Source organism: Coregonus lavaretus, assembly GCF_964263955.1.
Source record: "Coregonus lavaretus genome assembly, chromosome: 6".
NCBI lineage: Eukaryota > Metazoa > Chordata > Actinopteri > Salmoniformes > Salmonidae > Coregonus > Coregonus lavaretus.
In genome coordinates this window covers 26583755-26607692 of record NC_139993.1, presented here as the reverse complement: position 1 = coordinate 26607692, position 23938 = coordinate 26583755, and the positions used below count along the sequence as shown (strand labels likewise).

Here is a 23938-nt window from a genome sequence, read left to right as displayed (position 1 = left end):
AAGGAATTTGTTATTATGCATATCATAGCCACACATTTCCTATAACAAATTAGTTTGTTCAATTGAGAACAAGCTTTCATTATTCAATATAAAGTATAGCTTTTCACAGTATGAACGTTTTTTTCAGTGTATCTTTCATTGTATTCAATCCCTCTCTCCCTTTGTGTCAGTATTATGTCAGGACCTAGGCCTGTTGTCATAAGCGGCCCCTCAGGGGCAGGGAAGAGCACTCTGCTGAAGAAGCTGCTGAAGGACTACAAGGGAGTTTTCGGCTTCAGCGTGTCACGTACGTATTGTGTCACCCAACATGTAGTTTCCAGCAGTAGGGCAGTAGTATCTATCCCCGCTTTCTCAGCCTTATCAAAGGCCGTTTATCATAGTACTTGGGGTGTGATATTTCTGTATACCACTCATATTCAAACAATTTTATAACAGTTTAGTTATGGCTGTGCTGATTGGTTCGAGACAGGGATATCCACCGTCACCATTTCACTTCTTGATAGCTATCGACTGGATCATGAGAAAGACCACTGAGCACAAAATAAACGGCATACAGTTAGGGTTGTCTGGAATATCTTTGAATGCTCATCATTGGTTGAGGTTATTGATATCATTCTGTATAATTTATGACATGTATGCTCACAGAATAAGATGGATGTTACATTTATGCTCACTGAATGTGAGTTTACAGATACAACACGGGACCCACGTCCAGGAGAGGTAGATGGCAAAGGTACAGTATCATTCTCTCATTCATAAACACAGATCATGTCAGTAAACCCAGAAGGAGATCAGTGGTGCTCTACAGGCCAAGAATGAAGCTGGTCTTCTACTGTATCTTTAGTAAGAACTGTATGAACGCCGGGCCTCAAACTTAATATGTGTTGCAGTGCCATGAATGTTATGTGGTGGCAGTTACTGTGCCTTCAGAAAGTATTCACACTATACCATATTTTGTTATGTTACAAAGTGGGATTAAAATGGATTTAATTGTAATTTTCTGACAACAATCTACACAAAATACTGTAATGTCAAAATGGAAGAACAATTCTAACATTTGTAAAATAAAAAACAATAAAAAATTAAAACAATGTATATATCTTGATTAGATAAGTATTCAACCCCCTGAGTCAATAGATGGTTGAATCACCTTTGGCAGCGATTACAGCTGTGTCTTTCCGGGTAAGTCTCTAAGAGCTTTGCACACCTGGATTGTACACATTTTTGCACATTATTCTTAAAAAAATTATTCAAGCTCTGTCAAGTTGGATGTTGATCATTGTTCGACAGCCATTTCCAAGTCTTGCCATAGATCTTCAAGCCGATTTAAGTCAAAACTGTAACTAGGCCACTCAAGAACATTCAATGTCGTCTTGGGAAGACACTCCAGTGTACATTTGGCCTTGTGTTTTTGGTTATTGTCCTGCTGAAAGGTGATTTTGTCTCACAGTGTGTTGGAAAGCAGTACTCTCGGATTTTGCCTGTGCTTAGCTCTATTCCGTTTCTTCTTATCCTAAAAAACTCCAGAGTCCTTGCCGATGACAAGCATACCCAATACATGATGCAGCCACCACCATGCTTGAAAATATGATATATGAGTGGTACTCAGTGATCTGTTTTGTTGGATTTGCCCAAAACATAACGCTTTGTATTCAGGACATTAAGTTAATTTCTTTGCCACATTTTTTGCAGTTTAACTTTAATGCCTTATTGTAAACAGAAATAATGTTTTAGAATATTTTTATTCTGTACAGGCTTCCTTCTTTTCACTATGTCATTTAGGTTAGTATTTTGGAGTAACTGCAACGTCGTTAATCCATCCTCAGTTTTCTCTTATCACAGCCATTATACTCTTTAACTGTTTTAAAGTCACCACTGGCCTCATGGTGAAATCCTTGAGCTGTTTCTTTCCTGTCCGGCAACTGAGTTAGGAAGGACGCCTGTATCTTTGTATTGACTGGGTGTATTGATACACCATCCAAAGTGCAATTAATAAGTTCACCATGCTCAAAGGGGTATTCAATGACTTTTTAAAATATGTTTTTGTATCTACCAATACGTGCCCTTCTTTGTGAGGCATTGGAAAACCTCCCTGGTCTTTGTGGTTGAATCTGTGTTCGAAATTCACTGCTCGACTGAGGGACCTTACAGATAATTGTATGTGTAGGGTACATAGATGAGGTAGTCATTCAAAATTTATGTTAAAAACTATTATTGCACACATAGTGAGTCTATTTAACTTATTATGTGACTTGTTAAGCAAATGTTTACTGCTGGACTTATTCAGGCTTGCCATAACAAAAGGGTTGAATACTTATTGACTCAAGACATTTCAGCTTTTCATTTTAAATTAATTTGTAAAAATATTTAAAAAATAGAATTCCACTTTGACATTATGGGGTATTGTGTGTAGGCCAGTGATACAAAATGTAAATGTAATCCATTTTAAACAAAATTTTGAAAAAGTCAAGGGGTGTGAATACTTTCTGAAGGCACTGTTTCTGCACAAAATTGTTATATTTCTGCATAGACTATTAATGTTCAGACAGCTCACTGAAGGGCCAAAAGTTATGTTTTAACTTTAACTAAAGACAGAAAACAATATTAAAGTTAATACATGTCGTACAGTAGTATGACATATAGCAGAGATATATTACAGCATCCAGTCATTTGTATTAACTAGACTCTTATGGCTCTTGAGTCATTATTTATATTTGTATATTTTCACAGGACATTTAGCCTAATTGTAAACAACTGTCATATCAAATTGCCCATAAACTGCACTGTAAAATATATACATCATACTACCATTCAAAAGTTTGGGGTCACTTAGAAAAATGTCCTTGTTTTCGAAAGAAAATCACTTTTTTTGTCCATTAAAATAACATCAAATTGATCAGAAATACAGTGTAGACATGGTTAATGTTGTAAATGGCTATTGCAGCTGGAAACAGCTGATTTTTTATGGAATATCTACATAGGTGTACATAGGCCCATTATCAGCAACCATCAGTCCAGTGTTCCAATGGCACGTTGTGTTTGCTAATCCAAGTTTATCATTTTAAAAGGCTAACTGATCATTAGAAAACCCTTTTGCAATTATGTTAGCACAGCTGAAAACTGTTGTGCTGATTAAAGAAGCAATACAACTGGCCTTCTTGAGAGTAGTTGAGTATCTGGAGCATCAGCAATTGTGGGTTCGATTACAGAATCAAAATGGCCAGAAACAAAGAACTTTCTTCTGAAACTCGTCAGTCTATTCTTGTTCTGAGAAATGAAGGCTATTCCATGCGAGAAATTGCCAAGAAACTGAAGATCTCGTACAACGCTGTGTACTACTCCCTTCACAGAACAGCGCAAACTGGCTCTAACCAGAATAGAAAGAGGAGTGGGAGGCCCCGGTGCACAACTGAGCAAGAGGAAAAATACATTAGAGTGTCTAGTTTGAGAAACAGGTGCCTCACAGGTCCTCAACTGGCAGCTTCATTAAATAGTACCCGCAAAACACCAGTCTCAACGTCAACAGTGAAGAGGCGACTCCGGGATGCTGACCTTCTAGGCAGAGTTGTAAAGAAAAAGCCATATCTCAGACTGGCCAATAAAAATAAAAGATTAAGATGGGCAAAAGAACACAGACACTGGACAGAGGAAGATTGGAAAAAAGTGTTATGGACAGACGAATCGAAGTTTGAGGTGTTCGGATCACAAAGAAGAACATTTGTGAGACGCAGACCAAATGAAAAGATGCTGGAGGAATGCTTGATGCAATTTGTCAAGCATGGTGGAGGCAATGCGATGGTCTGGGGTTGTATTGGTGGTGGTAAAGTGGGAGATTTACAGGAGCAATTAGGGTTAAGTGCCTTGCTCAAGGGCACATCGACAGATTTTTCACCTAGTCGGCTCGGGGATTAGAACCAGCGACCTTTCGGTTACTGGCACAACGCTCTTAACCACTAAGCTACCTGCCGCCACAATGACCCAAAGCACAGCTCCAAACTATGCAATAACTATTTAGGGAAGAAGCAGTCAGCTGGTATTCTGTCTATAATGGAGTGGCCAGCACAGTCACCGGATCTCAACCCTATTGAGCTGTTGTGGGAGCAGCTTGACCATATGGTACATAAGAAGTGCCCATCAAGCCAATCCAACTTGTGGGAGGTGCTTAAGGAAGCATGGGGTGAAATCTCTTCAGATTACCTCAACAAATTGATAACTAGAATGCCAAAGGTCTGCAAGGCTGTAATTGCTGCAAATTAGGATTATTTGACAAAAGCAAAGTTTGAAGGACACAATTATTATTTCTTTTAAAAATATTTTTTTCTAACCTTGTCAATGACTACATTTCCTATGCAATTTACTATATTTCCTATTCAAACTCATTTAATGTATGTTTTCATGGAAAACAAGGACATTTCTAAGTGACCCCAAACTTTTGAACGGTAGTGTATATACAGTACTTGCTCATTCAAAGGTTTTTCTTTATTTTTACTATTTTCTACATTGTAGAATAATAGTGAAGACATTAAAACTATTAAATAACACAAATGGAATCATGTAGTAACCAAAAAAGTGTTAAACAAATCAAAATATATATATTTTTTTTATTTATACTTCAAATAGCCACCCTTTGCCTTGATGACAGCTTTGCACACTCTTGGCATTCTCTCAACCAGCTTCACCTGGAATGCTTTTCCAACAGTCTTGAAGGAGTTCCCAAATATGCTGAGCACTTGTTGGCTGCTTTTCCTTCACTCTGCCGTCTGACTCATCCCAAACCATCTCAATTGGGCTGAGGTCGGGGGATTGTGGAGGCCAGGTCATCTGATGCAGCACTCCATCACTCTCCTTCTTGGTAAAAATAGCTCTTACACAGCCTGGAGGTGTGTTGGGTCATTGTCTTGTTGAAAAACAAATGATAGTCCCACTAAGCCCAAACCAGATGGGATGGCGTATCACTGCAGAATGCTGTGGTAGCCATGCTGGTTAAGTGTGCCTTGAATTCTAAATAAATCACAGACAGTGTCACCGGCAAAGCACCCCCACACCATAACACCTCCTCCTCCATGCTTTACGGTGGGAACTACAGATGCAGAGATCATCCATTCACCCACACCGTGTCTCACAAAGACACGGCGGTTGGAACCAAAAATCTCAAATTTGGACTCCAGACCAAAGGACACATTTCCACCGGTCTAATGTCTATTGCTCGTGTTTCTTGTCCCAAGCAGGTCTCTTCTTATTATTGGTGTCCTTTAGTAGTGGTTTCTTTGCAGCAATTCGAGCATTCACACAGTTCCCTCTGAACAGTTGCTGTTGAGATGTGTATGTGACTTGAACTCTGTGAAGCATTTATTTGGGCTCGAATTTCTGAGGCTGGAAATTCTAATGAACTTATCCTCTGCAGCAGAGGTAACTCTGGGTCTTCTGTTCCTGTGGCGGTCCTCATGAGAGCCAGTTTCATCATAGCGCTTTATGTTGTTTTTGGAACCGCACTTGAAGAAACGTTCAAAGTTCTTGAAATGTTCCGCATTGACTGACCTTCATGTCTTAAAGTAAAGATGGACTGTCGTTTATCTTTGCTTATTTAAGCTGTTCTTGCCAAAATAAGGACTTGGTCTTTTACCAAATAGGGCTATCTTCTGGATACCCCCCCTACCTTGTCACAACACAACTGATTGGCTCAAACGCATTAAGAAGTAAATAAATTAGACAAATTAACTTTTAAGAAGGCACACCTGTTAATTGAAATGCATTCCAGTTGACTACCTCATGAAGCTGGTTGAGAGAATGCCAAGAGTTTGCAAAGCTGTCATCAAGGCAAAGGGTGGCTATTTTAAGAATCTCAAATATAAAATATATTTTGATTTGTTTAACACTTTTTTGGTTACTACATGATTCCATGTGTTATTTCATAGTTTTGATGTCTTCACTATTATTCTACTATGTAAAAAATAGTAAAAATAAAGAAAAACCCTTGAATGAGTAGGTGTGTCCAAACGTTTGACTGGTAGTGTATATACAGTGCATTCAGAAAATATTCAGAACCCTTTACTTTTTCCACATTTTGTTACGTTACAGCCTTATTCTAAAATGGATTAAAATCTTTTTTTCCCCTCATCAATCTACACACCATACCTCATAATGCAAAAACAGGTTTTTAGACATATTTGCTAAATTATCAAAAAAAAAAAACGGAAATATGACATTTACATAGGTATTCAGACCCTTTAATCAGCACTTTGTTGAAGCACCTTTGGCAGCGACTACAGCCTCGAGTCTTCTTGGGTATGATGCTACAAGCTTGGTACACCTGTATTTGGGGAGTTCTCCCATAGATCCTGTCAAGCTCTGTCAGGTTGGATGAGGAGCGTCGCTGCACAGCTATTTTCAGGTCTCTCCGGAGATGCTCGATCGGGTTCAAGTCCGGGCTCTGGCTGGGCCACTGAAGGACATTCTGGAGCAGGTTTTCATCAAGGATCTCTCTGTACTTTGCTCCGTTCATCTTTTCTCGATCCTGACTAGTCTCCCAGTCCCTGCCGCTGAAAAACATCCCTACAGCAAGATGCTGCCACCACCATGCTTCACCTTAGGGATGGTGCCCGGTTTCCTCCAGACATGACGCTTGGCATTCAGGCCAAAGACTTCAATCTTGGTTTCATCAGACCAGAGAATCTTGTTTCTCGTGGCCTGAGAGTCCTTTAGGTGCTTTCGGCAAACTCCAAGCGGGTGGTCATGTGCCTTATACTAAGGAGAGGCTTCTGTCTGGCCACTCTATCATAAAGGCCTGATTGGTGGAGTGCTCCAGAGATTGTTGTCCTTCTGGAAGGTTCTCCCATCTCCATAGAGGAACTCTGGAGCTCTGTCAGAGTGACCATCAGGTTCTTGATCACCTCCCTGACCAAGGCCCTTCTCCGCCGATTGCTCACTTTGGCCGGGCGGCCAGCTCTAGGAAGAGTCTTGGTGGTTCCAAACTTCTTCCATTTAAGAATGATGGAGGCCACTGTGTTCTTGGGGACATTCAATGCTGCAGAAATGTTTTGGTACCCTTCCCCAGATCTGTGCCTCGACACAATCCTGTCTCGGAGCTCTACGGACAATTCCTTTGACCTCATGGCTTGATTTTGCTCCGACATGCACTGTCGACTGTGGGACCTTATATAAACGGGTTTGTTCCTTTCCAAATCATGTCCAATCAATTGAATTTACCACAGGTGGACTCCAATCAAGTTGCAGAAACATCTCAAGGATGATCAATGGAAACGGGATGCACCTGAGCTCAATTTCGAGTCTCATGGAAAAGGCTCTGAATACTTATGTAAATAAGGTATTTCTGTTTTTTATTTTTAATACATTTGCTAAAAAAATGTAATTATGGGGTATTGTGTGTAGATTGCTAAGGACTTTTATTTATTTAATCCATTTTAGAATAAGTCTGTAACGCAACAAAACGTGGAAGGCACTGTACCTACTACTTCCAGATTTTCTGTAACTTTATGGACTTCCATCACTCTTTCAGTACCCTTGTGCCCTTTTTATGCCAACACACCTACACACCACCTCTTCTCCCACCCTACTCCATACCTACTTACACTGAAGCTCCAATGCTTCTTACTCCCAAATGAACTGCACCAATGGCTCTCCCAAATATCCCCCTATAAGAGACAGGGATATGCATCTTTGTTTGTGCCTTTTTTGTTTTCTCCATAGGCCTGTTCTGTCTACCTATGCTTCTGGGGGCTACCTTACTGCCCGTAGCAGACGTCCTATCCTCTGTTTCATCCGCAGGTGTAGCTATCGTCCTAATTTTGTGTTCTATCGAACCACATCTAAATGTGATTCATAAAAACATTACTTAGAGAGAGTGAGGGGGGTTACTTTCATCTTTCAAGTACAGAGTGACCAAACATAAACAATACAAAGGGCATAATAGTCATGGAAAATACTACATCTATTATTAAAAGGAATATAAATGCCAGTTTGCACTTTGGAGTAAAAAGCATTTGAAAATAGCCCCCTGTAATTCCTCAGTAGTGGATCCCCTCTCCAGACCCCAAGAGAGAAGTCATCACACCTGTCTGTTATGTACCCTTCATTAGCATCACAACATTTTGTTGATATTGATAGGATTCATAGTACAGCCATTTGTTCAATATAGCTCCAGTTCAGTAATATTAATTGAAGTATTGATCATAGCTGCTAGTAAGGTCTGGTCCTGTTGTAAAGGCAGATATCCTTGAGACTATTCTATTTCTTTGATCATTATACCTATGTGATTTCCTACGCCAAATTACACAGAAACTGCACCACCATGACCGTGAGCTTTGTTGGATTCAGTCTAATGTGATAGTTTACTACCGGCTATACATTCATTGTCTATTTTTCATTAATAATTGTGTCATTAGAAAGCATTATTATGACCTTCATAAAGAGCATTTTATTTACATCCATTGAAATCTTCTTTCCATCTACAGTGGCTTGCGAAAGTATTCACCCCCATTGGCATTTTTCCTATTTTGTTGCCTTACAACCTGGAATTAAAATAGATTTTTTGGGGGTTTGTATCATTTGATTTACATTTACATTTACATTTACATTTACGTCATTTAGCAGACGCTCTTATCCAGAGCGACTTACAAATTGGTGCATTCACCTTATAGCCAGTGGGATAACCACTTTACAATGTTTATATATATATATTTATTTATTTATTTATTTTTTTGGGGGGGGGGGGGGGTTGGGGTAAGGGGGGGTAGAAGGATTACTTTATCCTATCCCAGGTATTCCTTAAAGAGGTGGGGTTTCAAATGTCTCCGGAAGGTGGTGAGTGACTCCGCTGTCCTGGCGTCGTGAGGGAGCTTGTTCCACCATTGGGGTGCCAGAGCAGCGAACAGTTTTGACTGGGCTGAGCGGGAACTATGCTTCCGCAGAGGTAGGGGAGCCAGCAGGCCAGAGGTGGATGAACGCAATGCCCTCGTTTGGGTGTAGGGACTGATCAGAGCCTGAAGGTACGGCGGTGCCGTTCCCCTCACAGCTCCGTAGGCAAGCACCATGGTCTTGTAGCAGATGCGAGCTTCAACTGGAAGCCAGTGGAGTGTGCGGAGGAGCGGGGTGACGTGAGAGAACTTGGGAAGGTTGAACACCAGACGGGCTGCGGCATTCTGGATGAGTTGTAGGGGTTTAATGGCACAGGCAGGGAGCCCAGCCAACAGCAAGTTGCAGTAATCCAGACGGGAGATGACAAGTGCCTGGATTAGGACCTGTGCCGCTTCCTGTGTAAGGCAGGGTCGTACTCTCCGAATGTTGTAGAGCATGAACCTACAGGATCGGGTCACCGCCTTGATGTTAGCGGAGAATGACAGGGTGTTGTCCAGGGTCACGCCAAGGCTCTTCGCACTCTGGGAGGAGGACACAACGGAGTTGTCAACCGTGATGGCGAGATCATGGAACAGGCAGTCCTTCCCCGGGAGGAAGAGCAGCTCCGTCTTGCCAAGGTTCAGCTTGAGGTGGTGATCCGTCATCCACACTGATATGTCTGCCAGACATGCAGAGATGCGATTCGCCACCTGGTTATCAGAAGGGGGAAAGGAGAAGATTAGTTGTGTGTCGTCTGCGTAGCAATGATAGGAGAGGCCATGTGAGGATATGACAGAGCCAAGTGACTTGGTGTATAGCGAGAATAGGAGAGGGCCTAGAACTGAGCCCTGGGGGACACCAGTGGTGAGAGCACGTGGTGCGGAGACAGCTTCTCGCCACGCCACTTGGTAGGAGCGACCGGTCAGGTAGGACGCAATCCAAGAGTGAGCCGCGCCGGAGATGCCCAGCTCGGAGAGGGTGGAGAGGAGGATCTGATGGTTCACAGTATCAAAGGCAGCAGACAGGTCTAGAAGGACAAGAGCAGAGGAGAGAGAGTTAGCTTTAGCAGTGCGGAGAGCCTCCGTGACACAGAGAAGAGCAGTCTCAGTTGAATGACCAGTCTTGAAACCTGACTGGTTTGGATCAAGAAGGTCATTCTGAGAGAGATAGCAAGAGAGTTGGCTAAAGACGGCACGCTCAATAGTTTTGTAGAGAAAAGAAAGAAGGGATACTGGTCTGTAGTTGTTGACATCAGAGGGGTCGAGTGTTGGTTTTTTGAGAAGGGGTGCAACTCTCGCTCTCTTGAAGACGGAAGGGACATAGCCAGTGGTCAAGGATGAGTTGATCAGCGAGGTGAGGTAAGGGAGAAGGTCACCAGAGATGGTCTGGAGAAGAGAGGAGGGGATAGGGTCAAGCGGGCAGGTTGTTGGGCGGCCTGCCATCACAAGTCGCAAGATTTTATCTGGAGAGAGAGGGAAGAAATAAGTCAAAGCATAGGGTAGGGCAGTGTGAGCAGGACCAGCAGTGTCATTTGACTTAACAAACGAGCATCGGATGTTGTCAACCTTCTTTTCAAAATGGTTGACGAAATCATCCACAGAGAGGGAGGGGGGGGGGGGGGGGGGTCAGCAGGGAGGAGAATGTGGCAAAGAGCTTCCTAGGGTTAGAGGCAGATGCTTGGAATTTAGAGTGATAGAGAGTGGCCTTAGCAGCAGAAACAGATGAAGAAAATGTAGAGAGGAGGGAGTGAAAAGATGCCAGGTCCGCAGGGAGTCTAGTTTTCTTCCATTTCCGCTCAGCTGCCCGGAGCTCTGTTCTGTGAGCTCACAATGAGTCATCAAGCCACGGAGCTGGAGGGGAGGACCGAGCCGGCCGGGAGGATAGGGGACATAGAGAGTCAAAGGATGCAGAAAGGGAGGAGAGGAGGGTTGAGGAGGCAGAATCAGGAGATTGGAGGGAGAAGGATTGAGCAGAGGGAAGAGATGATAGGATGGAAGAGGAGAGAGTAGCGGGAGAGAGAGAGCGAAGGTTGCGACGGCGCATTACCATCTGTGTAGGGGCAGAGTGAGTAGTGTTGGAGGAGAGCGAGAGAGAAAAGGATACAAAGTAGTGGTCGGAGACATGGAGGGGAGTTGCAGTGAGATTAGTAGAACAACAGCATCTAGTAAAGATGAGGTCAAGCGTATTACCTGCCTTGTGAGTAGGGGGGGACGGTGAGAGGGTGAGGTCAAAAGAGGAGAGGAGTGGAAAGAAGGAGGCAGAGAGAAATGAGTCAAATGTAGACGTAGGGAGGTTGAAATCCCCCAGAACTGTGAGGGGTGAGCCATCCTCAGGAAAGGAACTTATCAAGGCGTCAAGCTCATTGATGAACTCTCCAAGGGAACCTGGAGGGCGATAGATGACAAGGATATTAAGCTTAAATGGGCTAGTGACTGTGACAGCATGGAATTCAAATGAGGAGACAGACAGATGGGTCAGGGGAAAAATTGAGAATGTCCACTTGGGAGAGATGAGGATTCCTGTGCCACCACCCCGCTGACCAGATGCTCTCGGGGTATGCGAGAACACATAGTCAGACGAGGAGAGAGCAGTAGGAGTAGCAGTGTTTTCAGTGGTAATCCATGTTTCCGTCAGCGCCAAGAAGTCGAGGGACTGGAGGGTAGCATAGGCTGAGATGAACTCTGCCTTGTTGGCAGCAGAACGGCAGTCCCAGAGGCTGCCTGAGACCTGGAAGTCCACGTGGGTGGTGCGTGCAGGGACCACCAGGTTAGAGAGGCAGCAGCCACGCGGTGTGAGGCGTTTGTATAGCCTGTGCGGAGAGGAGAGAACAGGGATAGGCAGAGGCATAGTTGACAGGCTGCAGCAAATGGCTACAATAATGCAGAGGAGATCGGAATGAAATGAACTAAACATCTGGGAAAGGAGAGAGCGGGGCCTCCCTCACCACAACTCCCAAATATAACTCTCCCAACTTCCACCTCAGAAACTATAATTGTTGTAAACTACAGCGGTTCAATGTTTTCTAGGAATAGACTAACTTAGTTTATTCAGCTAGCTAACTAGGTACAGTATTATTCCGTGAAAATCGTCCGGCCACCTAGTCATAAGACGCCACAGCCAGCTAGCATGCCGGACTCCAACAACACGGTTTAGCGCCAATACTCGGCCACAACAAACCACCAGTGTATCAACACGCAAGCAGATCGTTCGTGTCCGTGTCTAACGTTGTGGGTTAGTCCCGACAGTTTGAGCGAGTCCGTCGTCAACTTATTCAGCCAGTTAGTTAGCTAGAATAGTTAGCAAACTAGCTAGCCATTGCTTTCAGACAAAGAAGAACCCCTCCTTTCACGGCACGAACACACAGAGAGAGCCAAACTAACGTTAACTAGTCACCCATGTCCCGAATTCCTTGAACGACTCGGGCTACCAATATGTAAAAAACAAAACACAAACAAATGACAAATGTAGGTTATGACTTACCCCTAGCAGCTACTGTTAGCTAGCCAAGTGCAAAGCTAGCCACTGAATTGACTCAGCCAGTTCGCGTCTGTTCGCTAGGTCATTCCAGCTATTGTTTACTAGTAGCTATCCAGGTAGCAACAAGCTAGCTAAATTTCAAGCACAGTAGCCACTTGCTACCTAACGTTAACGGTTCAGACAATGAGGTTAGAAAACAGCTGAATGATAGGCAATTATTGTATGTAATAATTGTAGGCAGCCAGCTGGCATAATTACAGGCACTCTCAGGCGTGAAACAAATATACCGTTGCTAATAGCTACTCGCCAGCTAGTCCAGGTGGTGGGTTAGCTAGCTAGCTTCGTGCTACACTGGGCACAGCCGAATACAACACTAACCTACAATAATTACATACAACAACCCACGATAACTACCTACAATACCTAACTACAATCTAAATACATAGTTTAAGCCTTACTCGACAAAGCCCAAGCTATGTATAAAGCCAAGCTTACCCGACGCCAAGCTTACCCGACGACCTCCTCCTTCGATGACATCAATAATAAAAGAGCAAAAGCCAGTAAATATAAAATTAACATGAATTGAAAAAATGAAATACATATCACACTTTGTATTATTTAGGTACGTGTTATTTACCGTATTGTAAAACCAACACTAATATTCGATCCGTTTGCAGTCTTTCGTCTCCTCAACTTGCTCAGTCACTCCATTCATTACCAGATTCTAGAAATACACAACCTGCCTACCACTTTGAAGATGCAAAACATTTTGGGGGGTGAAACAAACAAGAAATAAGACAAAAAAACAGAAAACTTGAGCGTGTATAACTATTCACCCCCCTCAAAGTCAATACTTTGTAGAGCCACCTTTTGCAGCAATTACAGCTACAAGTCTCTTGGGGTATGTCTCTATAAGCTTGGCACATCTAGCCACTGGGATTTTTGCTCATTCTTCAAGGCAAAACTGCTCCAGCTCTTTCAAGTTGGATGCGTTCCACTGGTGTACAGAAATCTTTAAGTCATACCACAGATTCTCAATTGGATTGAGGTCTGGGCTTGGACTAGGCCATTCCAAGACATTTAAATGTTTCCCCTTAAACCACTCAAGTGTTGCTTTAGCAGTATGCTTAGGGTCATTGTCCTGCTGGAAGGTGAACCTCCGTCCCAGTCTCAAATCTCTGGAAGACTGAAACAGGTTTCCCTCAAGAATTTCCCTGTATTTCATGCCATCCATTATTCCTTCAATTCTGACCAGTTTCCCAGTCCCTTCCGATGAAAAACATCCCCACAGCATGATGCTGCCACCACCATGCTTCACTTTGGGGATGGTGTTCTCGGGGTGATGAGAGGTGTTGGGTTTGCGCCAGACATAGCGTTTTCCTTGATGGCCAAAAAGCTCAATTTTAGTCTCATCTGACCAGAGTACCTTCTTCCATATGTTTGGGGAGTCTCCCACATGGCTTTTGGTGAACACCAACCGTGTTTGCTTATTTTTTTCTTGAAGCAATGGCTTTTTTCTGGCCACTCTTCCGTAAAGCCCAGCTCTATGGAGTGTACGGCTTAAAGTGGTCCTATGAACAGATACTCCAATCTCCGCTGTCGAGATTTGCAGCTCCTTCAGGGTTATCTTTGGTTTCTTTGTTGCCTCTCTGATTAATGCCTTCTTTGCCTTGTCCGTGAAATTTGGTGGGCGGCCCTCTCTTGGCAGGTTTATTGTGGTGCCATATTCTTTCCATTTTTTAATAATGGATTTAATGGTGCTCCGTGGGATGTTCAAAGTTTCTGATATTTTTTTGTAACCCAACCCTGATCTGTACTTCTCCACAACTTTGTCCCTGACCTGTTTGGAGAGCTCCTTGTTCTTCATGGTGCCGCTTGCTTGGAGGTGCCCCTTGCTTAGTGGTGTTGCAGACTCTGGGGCCTTTCAGAACAGGTGTATATATACTGAGATCATGTGACACTTAGATTGCACACAGGTAGACTTTATTTAACTAATTATGTGACTTCTGAAGGTAATTGGTTGCACCAGATCTTATTTAGCGGCTTCATAGCAAAGGGGGTGAATACATATGCACGCACCACTTTTCCGTTATTTATTTTTTTAGAATTTTTTGAAACAAGTTATTTTTTTCATTTCACTTCACCAATTTTGACTATTTTGTGTATGTCCATTACATGAAATCCAAATAAAAATCCATTTAAATTACAGGTTGTAATGCAACAAAATAGGAAAAACGCCAAGGGGGATGAATACTTTTGCAAGGCACTGTACCTTTTACCAGGAAACATGGTGCTGGGATTCATTCTGAGTCTGAACAAACCTGTCATGTTGTAATGCTAATGAGTATGTGTTGACATCAGTGGCTCTAGGTTCAATATGAGTGTTGTTGTTCCTGTAAATGTGATCGTGACAAGGTTGTCCTGTGTTACCTACAGAGTTCTCCCCACTGTATTAGATCCACTGTGATGTTGTGGAGGAATAAGATAATCCCAATGGTAGGGCCACAGTAATGTGTTAGTTTGATGTGTGCCCTGTCAACACTCTCTCTCTTGCTAAACTGATGTTGTGTGTTTGCATGGTGTCTGGTGGTTTCTATACTGCGTTCTATGTGGTATATACGGTTTCTCTTACACCCAGTCCTTGGCAAAAAATAATGTATTTTTTGACATTTTCAATTCACCTTCAAACTTTCACACTTGGGGTCTTTCCTTGTGTGAATTGCTTGTAGTGATGTGAATGTTAATTTCCCTATCTACCAATACTTGTCCTTGCATTCTTTCTATATAACATGTTCTAGTGCCTGAATACTAATCATTATAAATGTATTGTACCCTGTGAACTTACCCTTTATTGTTTTGAGAGAACTCCATCCATCCAGCCCAACTGATGACTAACCTCTTCTTCTTCTCTCCTGTCCGTTTCAAGATTACCACTTCACAAACAGGGAGGCTATGCAGGAGGATATTGACAAGGGAGAATTCATTGAGACTGATGAGTTTTCGGGCAACCTGTATGGAACAAGGTAGAGTATATTTTCGGAACTTTCTGTTGGCACCAAAATGTCTTACAGAATGAATCAGTGATAGTTGTGGAAAGATATATCATTTCTCATTTCTTCTGTGGAATCGTGGATGCAATGAATAAACATAGCTATTTTGCTTGTTTTCTCCACAGTAAGAGTGCTGTACAGGACGTGAGGGCCAAAGGCCTCATTTGTATCTTGGATGTGGATATCGCGGGAGTGCGGCACATCAAGGAGTCTAACCTGGACCCCATCTACATCTCTATCCAGCCCCCCTCTATTGAGGTCCTGGTAAGAGTCCACAACCATACATTGCACAGGGTTCTTCCACTGCAGGGTTCCGCAACAGGCGACAAATTTATTTGGCCCCCCAAAGTTTTAAGTTAAAAAATAAGAAAATACAGTTGAAGTCAGAGGTTTACATACACCTTAGCCAAATACATTTAAACTCAGTTTTTCACAATTCCTGACATTTAATCCTAGTACATATTCCCTGTCTTAGGTCAGTTAGGATCCCCACTTTATTTTAAGAATGTGAAATGTCAGAATAATAGTAGAGAGAATGATTTATTTCAGCTTTTATTTATTTAATCACATTCCCAGTGGGTCAGAAGTTTACATACACTCAATTAGTATTTGGTAGCATTGCCTTTAAATTGTTTAACTTGGGTCAAACGTTTCGTGTAGCCTTTCACAAGCTTCCCACAATAAGTTGGGTGAATTTTAGCCCATTCATCCTGACAGAGCTGGTGTAACTGAGTCAGGTTTGTAGGCCTCCTTGCTCGCACACGCTTTTTCAGTTCTGACCACATATTTTCTATAGGATTGAGGTCAGGGCTTTGTGATGGCCACTCCAATACCTGGACTTTTTGCCACAACTTTGGAAGTATGCTTGGGGTCATTGTCCATTTGGAAGACCCATTTGCGACCAAGCTTTAACTTCCTGACTGATGTCTTGAGATGTTGCTTCAATATATCCATATAATTTTCATTCCTCATGATGCCATCTTTTTTGTGAAGTGCACCAGTCCCTCCTGCAGCAAAGCACCCCCACAGCATGATGCTGCCACCCCCGTGCTTCACGGTTGGGATGGTGTTCTTCGGCTTGCAAGCATACCCCCTTTTTCCTCCAAACATAACGATGGTCATTATGGCCAAACAGTTCTATTTTTGTTTCATCAGACCAGAGGACATTTCTCCAAAAGTACGATCTTTGTCCCCATGTGCAGTTGTAAACCGTAGTCTGGCTTTTTTATGGCGGTTTTGGAGCAGTGGCTTCTTCCTTGCTGAGCGGCCTTTCAGGTTACATCGATATAGGACTCATTTTACTATGGATATAGATACTTTTGTACCTGTTTCCTCCAGCATCTTTACAAGGTCCTTTGCTGTTGTTCTGGGAATGATTTGCACTTTTCACACCAAAGTACATTAATCTCTAGCAGACAGAACGCGTCTCCTTCCTGAGCGGTATGATGGCTGCATGGTCCCATGGTGTTTATACTTGCATACTATTGTTTGCACAGATGAATGTGGTACCTTCAGGCGTTTGGAAATTGCTCCCAAGGATGAACCAGACTTGTGGAGGTCCACAATTATTTTTCTGAGGTCTTGGCTGATTTCTTTTCATTTTCCTATAATGTCAAGCAATGAGGCACTGAGTTTGAAGGTAGGCCTTGAAATACATCCACAGGTACACCTCCAATTGACTCAAATTATGTCAATTAGCCTATCAGAAGCTTCTAAAGCCATGACATCATTTTCTGGAATTGTCACGATCGTTGACTGATGAAACGGACCAAGGCGCAGCGTGATATGCGTACATTATTTTATTTAGGTACACACACGAACAAAAACAACAAAACAAATGATACGTGAAGTCCTGGACATAATGCGTAAGTATGGTCCCCAATCAGAGACAACGAGAAACAGCTGCCTCTGATTGGGAACCACCCTGGCCAACATAGATCTACACGATCTAGATCAACAACATAGAAAATACAACATAGACACTACACACCCTGGGTCAACATTTAAGAGTCCCCAGAGCCAGGGCGTGACAGTACCCCCCCCCCCCCCCCCCCAAAGGTGCGGACTGCGACCGCGCCAACCAAACCCAAGAGGGTAGGGGCCAGGTGGGCATTCCGCCTCGGAGGCGGATCCAGCTCCGGGCGTGACCACCACTCTCTCTCTACCCCCCCGTAGCGCCCCTGGTCTGGTCTGGCCCCGCTGGCCGGAGCTGGACTGAACATCGGTGGAGCGGATTGCTCTGGCTCCGGTGTGGAGCAGCTGACCGGTGCCGGACCAGGCACCGGTGGAACAGGCCGGACCGGGCTGGCGACGCGCACCACAGGCTTGGTGCGGGGGACAGGAACGGGCCGGACCGGGCTGACGACGCGCACCACAGGCTTGGTGCGGGGGACAGGAACATGCCGGACCGGGCTGGCGACGCGCACCACTGGTTTGGTGCGAGGGTCAGGAACAGGCCGGACCGGGCTGGCGACGCGCACCACAGGCTTGGTGCGAGGGACAGGAACAGGCCGGACCGGGCTGGCGACGCGCACCACAGGCTTGGTGCGAGGGACAGGAACAGGCCGGACCGGGCTGACGACGCGCACCACTGGCTTGGTGCGGGGAGCAGGAACGGGCCGGACCGGGCTGGCGACGTGCACCACAGGCTTGGTGCGAGGAACAGGAACAGGCCGGGCTGGACTGTGGAGACGGACTGGAGGTCTGGAACGGAGAGCTGACACAACCCGTCCTGGCTGAATGCCTATTTCCACACACTCTGTGTGAGGCATCAGCACAGGACGTACAGGGCTGTGCACTCGTACTGACACTACAGCACGTGGCACTGGCGCAGGATATCCGGGACCGAGGAGGGGTACTGGAGGCCACGAGCGTTGAGCCGGCACACTCCGTCCTGGCTGCATGCCTACCTTAGCACGGCACGTGCGTGGTGCTAGCACAGGACGTACAGGACTGTGCCGGAACACTCGCGGCACAGTACGTAGCTACGCATAACTCGGAACCTGCCCAGTCTCACGCTGCCTAGCCTGAGTACGGGGAGTTGGCTCTGCTCTACCTCTAGGCTCCGCCAACCACCCTTCCAGCCCCCCAAACCTGGTGGCCTCCTCTCCTAAATCGCCAATGCGCCCTGTAGCTGCCTCCAGCAGCCCCGTCGTCCATGCCGTGTGCCCCCCCAAAATGTTTTATTGGGGTTGCCTCTCGCGTGTCCGTCGTCGGCACAGTTGGTGCCGTTTCTCCTCTCTTGCCAGGGCCTGTACCTTTGCCCAGGGCCCTCTGCCCGCGAATATGTCCTCCCATGACCACCATTCGCCCACCTGAGCCATCGCCAGCTTCTCCTCCTGGGCACACTGCTTGGTCCTTTTATGGTGGGATCTTCTGTCACGATCGTTGACTGATGAAGCGGACCAAGGCGCAGCGTGATATGCATACATTCTTTTATTTAGGTACACACACGAACAAAAACAACAAAACAAACGATACGTGAAGTCCTGGGTTGAACACAAACCTTCCGGAACAAGATCCCACAATGACTAGTGCCAAACATGCTGCCTAAGTAAGGTCCCCAACCCTGGCCAACATAGATCTACACGATCTAGATCAACAACATAGAAAATACAACATAGACACTACACACCCTAGCTCAACATTTAAAAGTCCCCAGAGCCAGGGCGTGACAGGAATTTTCCAAGCTGTTTAAAGGCACATTCAACTTAGTGTATGTAAACTTCTGACCAACTGGAATTGTGATACAGTGAATTATAAGTGAAATAATCTGTCTGTAAACAATTGTTGGAAAAATTACTTGTGTCATGCACATAGTAAATGTCCTAACCGACTTGCCAAAATGATAATTTGTTAACAAGAAATTTGTGGAGTGGTTGAAAAACTAGTTTTAATGACTCCAACCTAAGTGTATGTAAACTTCCGACTTCAACTGTATATGTTGTTGGAAAAGAAGACTGTAAATCACTAAGAATTCAGCCAAAAAAATGTAATTCATGAAACCTCTTCCCAAGTATTTCAATGAATAAATAGAGACATATGTGATTATGAAATTATGTTACTGTGAAATATATAATACATTTGAGCTTATTTGTGGTCCGTTTGTAGTGTACAAATTATTATAATTATGTTCCGGCCCACTGACCATTCGCTCAGAAAAGAATCAGCCCACGGCTGAATCTAGTAGCCTACCTCTCTTCTACTGCATAAACTGTCATTGTTTTGGGGACATTGATATTTACAGGAAGAGCGTCTGAGGGGTAGAGCGACGGAGACAGAGGAGAAAATACAGAGCCGCCTGGAAGAAGCACGGACTGACATGGAGGAGTGTAGGTCCCCCTTACTGTCCTTTGTAAACTGGTTTGAAGACTACACATGCTTGAGGGATATGAATTGAACTAAGTATAGTCCATCACATGCCTTTGACAATGATTTGAGTAGTGTTTTCATAATTGTTTCTTCACTCTCCTACTGTAGGCAACGAGCCTGGATTGTTTGACATTGTCATTGTCAACAATGACTTGGATGAGGCCTATGAGAAGTTGCAAAGTGTTCTTAAGGAGGTGAGTCTGAAAATAGGATGATGAGTAGATGCAGGAGGTGGTGATGAATAGATGTCCATGTTGGACAAGAATCATATATGTACTGAGATTCTGTAAATATACTTTATATTCTCATATCTGTCTCAACAGGAAATGTCGGATGTGATTCTGATGAAGGCCTTTCAAGGCCAAACCTGCTATTTAATTTCATTTTAATAGAGTTTATCGGTATAGGTTATTACACAATTGGAACAAGGACTTTGTAATCACAAATCCACTCACTGAAGGTAATTCCACATGTGTAATGACTCATGATCTATTTTATGTTATTATTTTATTACACATTTCCTTGTTCCAGTATGGAACTAATATATTTTGTAATCACACTTTTGGAAGTCACCTGTGTATTACCATGTCAAGAACTTCAACCCAAATGGGTAAATGATGAGACATTAGGCATAAACCTTTTAGTTACTTTGTACTATGTAACAACATTTAACAACCAACTTTGTAATTGCAATGCTGTTATAAAGGATATAAATGTATTTACAATGTATTTACCCAAGAGCAAGCAACTTAATATGTAGTTACAGTCTTTGGAAAAGGTAAGACATGCTTTGATTATGTTTACCTTGCCACTGTCTCCTAATGATAACTTTTTTTGCATTTATGGCACAAAACCAATTCAAAATCATCTTAAAGGAACGTTTTAGATACACAATCAATTGAAGACATAGATTTGTACATTGTTTACAATGTTTGTTTTTGACAATGTAATGTAGCTACAGGCCTAGCTACTCTTCCACAACATTGTATTAAATGAGATTGATTTTGAATATGAATCTTTATTAAATCCATTAAAGGCCCAGTGCAGTCAAACTTCTGTTGTTCCTGTGTTTTGTATCATTGTGTACAGCTGATGAAACTAACACTGTAAAAAGTGTGAAAAAATGTGATCAGTGCTGTCCTGATAGCTGCTGGTTGAAAATACAATTTACACAGGACCTTCAATTCAGCAGGTTTTGCATGGATGGAATTGTGGCTTGCCTCATGAGATCACAACGCAAAATAAGTTAATAGACTAATAACAAAGAGACATTGTAACTATATAGTAATTAAAAAGGTTACTTCACTCTACCTTAAGTCGCTTGCTCCTGGGTAAGCACATTGTAAATACATGTGCAACCTTTGTAACAACATTGTTCTAACATAACATTTGATCAGTGGGGAACCGTAAGAAAACGCCTTCAGAAAAGGTCTAAGGATGTGTAAAATGATGTATTATTTTTTATTTACATTTTTTATTTAATATTTTCTATAATTTAAATGATATTCTGATTTCACCTCTTCAGTTTGTGTTGGAAAGGGAAGGGTTAACACTGAAGAGAAAAAAAGGTCCAATCAGGATTTTTCTTTGGTGGTCTCCAAATGCTAGACCAAAGACTGGGGAGAACAATTATTTGATACACTGCCGATTTTGCAGGTTTTCCTACTTACAAAGCATGTAGAGGTCTGTAATTTTTATCATAGGTACACTTCAACTGTGAGAGACGGAATCTAAAACAAAAATCCAGAAAATCACATTGTATGATTTTTAAGTAATTCATTTGCATTTTATTGCATGACATAAATATTTGATACATCAGAAAAGCAGAACTTAATATTTGGTACAGAAACCTTTGTTTGCAATTACAGAGCTCATACGTTTCCTGTAGGTCTTGACCAGGTTTGCACACACTGCAGCAGGGATTTTGGCCCACTCCTCCATACAGACCTTCTCCAGATCCTTCAGGTTTCGGGGCTGTCGCTGGGCAATACGGACTTTCTGTTTTTATCAGCTCGCTTGCTGTTAGCTATCTCTTTGAAAATAATGCCTGCGAAACATTGTTGCGTTTAAACTTTAGATCACCAGTTACTTTGTGTGCTGAATGTGATCAAATATATTTGCAATGAGAAGTAATAGTTGTACATTTCGATTTGGAAATGCTTAATGGTTGTGTTTTTGTTATGATTGGGGGTCTACTGGGTTATTAGGAATGGGTTGCTTTATGCCATGTCTATGTGTTTTGCAAAAATTGTTCTCTCCTACATGGAGTGTGCAGATTATGGTCGCTGTCCTTTCAGCACAACAAGCCTGTCACCTTTGATGTGTCACTGTTGACATCACTAGGCTATTGGGGATAGTGTGATAGTGATGGTGTTAGGCTACCACAGGTTGTTTAAGTGGTTGTTGTTGTTGCTGGTCGCATTATTTCGTGCAGGCGTGTGAGTGACAGCCTGACGCTGGCTCAGGCTTGTTTGATTAATTAATTATGTAATCAAAAAGCATTGCTACTCCTGCATTAGAGCTAGATGTAATGTTGTGGGCATTAAGGGCCCGATCCCGATTTAGGAATGTATGCCTTTCCTAGGCACTTCTCAGTATTTGGTATTCAAACTTACTTTTTTCAGTCGCTTAACTTGCTCTGCGGTTGTGGCTACCTTGCACGCTCTGAATACATTTCATTCAACCACTGAAAACCCTCCCACTTACTCGGGGGCCTAAGTGATGATGTTTCAGGTATTTTTCTTGATTTTTGAGTTTGACGTTTTGGAAGATTTTTCCCCCCCACTGAAGGTCCAATAGTCATGGTTCGCCACCGCATTTGATTCAATATACCTGGTCTATGTAGCATGGCAATAAACTTTTTACTGAAAACAATCTTTAGTTAATGGCAGGGTATGCCTTTTTACAAGTATTGTTACCAGGTCATAGTCTACTAAGATCCACATATCAAGACCATATCAACCCTGAGACTACCTGGTGATTTGGTTTTACTGGCCCTTTGTAGTTACATGTAGCAATGTTACCCATTTGGATTGGAGTTCTTAACATGGTAACATACAGGTGAATTCCAAAGTGTAATTACAAAACATACTAGTTACATACTCTAACAAATAAATGTGTAATAACATAAAATAGAACATGATTAATTACACAACATATGTGGAATTACCTTCAGCAAGTAAATTACATAGTCCGTGTTCCAATTGTGTAATAACCTATACCGATAAACTCTATTATCATGTTATTACATAGCAATTCCTAGGTAACTACAATGTTTTTTCTACAGTTATTGCTGTGTAGTTACATATTTACAGGGGCACCTTAAATTAAGGTACAGTGTTACCCAAGTTGGCAAGTGTGTGCGAGAGTTGTGCCTTTTCCTTCCCAAGGCCATACAAATTGTATTAAATGTTTCACAGATTACATTTTTTGAAAATTGAGGCAGAAAGTGAATGGAAAAAGCTAAAGTGTGCCTTCTTGTTAAAATACTATAGCGACCTTAGTCCAACACTTACCGACCCAATCAAGCCTCTTGGTGAGGCTAACCTCTTGGGGAGGCTAAAAGAGGCATAGTTCAGCCATAATCTGAGAGAAAGTTTTTGTTATAATCGTGGAATTTTTCAGTAAAATTTTTACATTTTTCAGATTTGTATTTTATTTTGTGGAATGTAAAGAGGGGTATCAGTTCAACATTTATTTACATTTGTATGGCCTAATGCTCATATTATTATATTATATACTACTCACGTTTCCTGAGCACCTTATACTCCTCTCCTCAACAGGAAATAACGAAAGTTCAGGAGGTCATCAAGTCATAAGGAGCTACAGTAACAGCGTCCCAGTCTTCCTCTTGCCTGGTACTTTACAGGAGATATGAAGCCTTTTACTCCAGCATGACCATGCTGCATCAACACTGAAACTCAATAAGATCCACTCCCCTGACATCAGCTAATTTCGATTTAGCCACATAAAGAAATGTTCTGAGCATTGCTATATGATTAATAGCGGGATTTCCAGAGAAACACATACTATATGCATCTAAGACCAGGGGTTGGAACTGGTTCAGGGAACAGAACTGAAAACCGTAAAATAACTACATTTTTCGAGGAACAGAATCAGAACTGGGAACGAAAGTGATCTATACTGTTCTGGAACAGAACCGTTATTTTAAAAGCATGGAAACTATT

General features: G+C 42.9%; 1 protein-coding gene across 1 annotated transcript; it reads left to right on the top strand.

Moving 5' to 3' along the window:
• Positions 1–174: 174 nt before the first annotated feature.
• On the top strand, positions 175–23569 carry LOC311130985 (guanylate kinase-like; the record flags this gene model as incomplete). Its single annotated transcript, XM_084163823.1, has 8 exons — positions 175–286; positions 692–733; positions 7708–7785; positions 15257–15353; positions 15506–15644; positions 19627–19711; positions 19860–19945; positions 23534–23569. 8 exons carry the CDS (start codon positions 175–177, stop codon positions 23567–23569), a joined length of 675 nt encoding a protein of 224 aa, XP_084019949.1.
• Between the last annotated feature and the right edge of the window lie 369 nt (positions 23570–23938).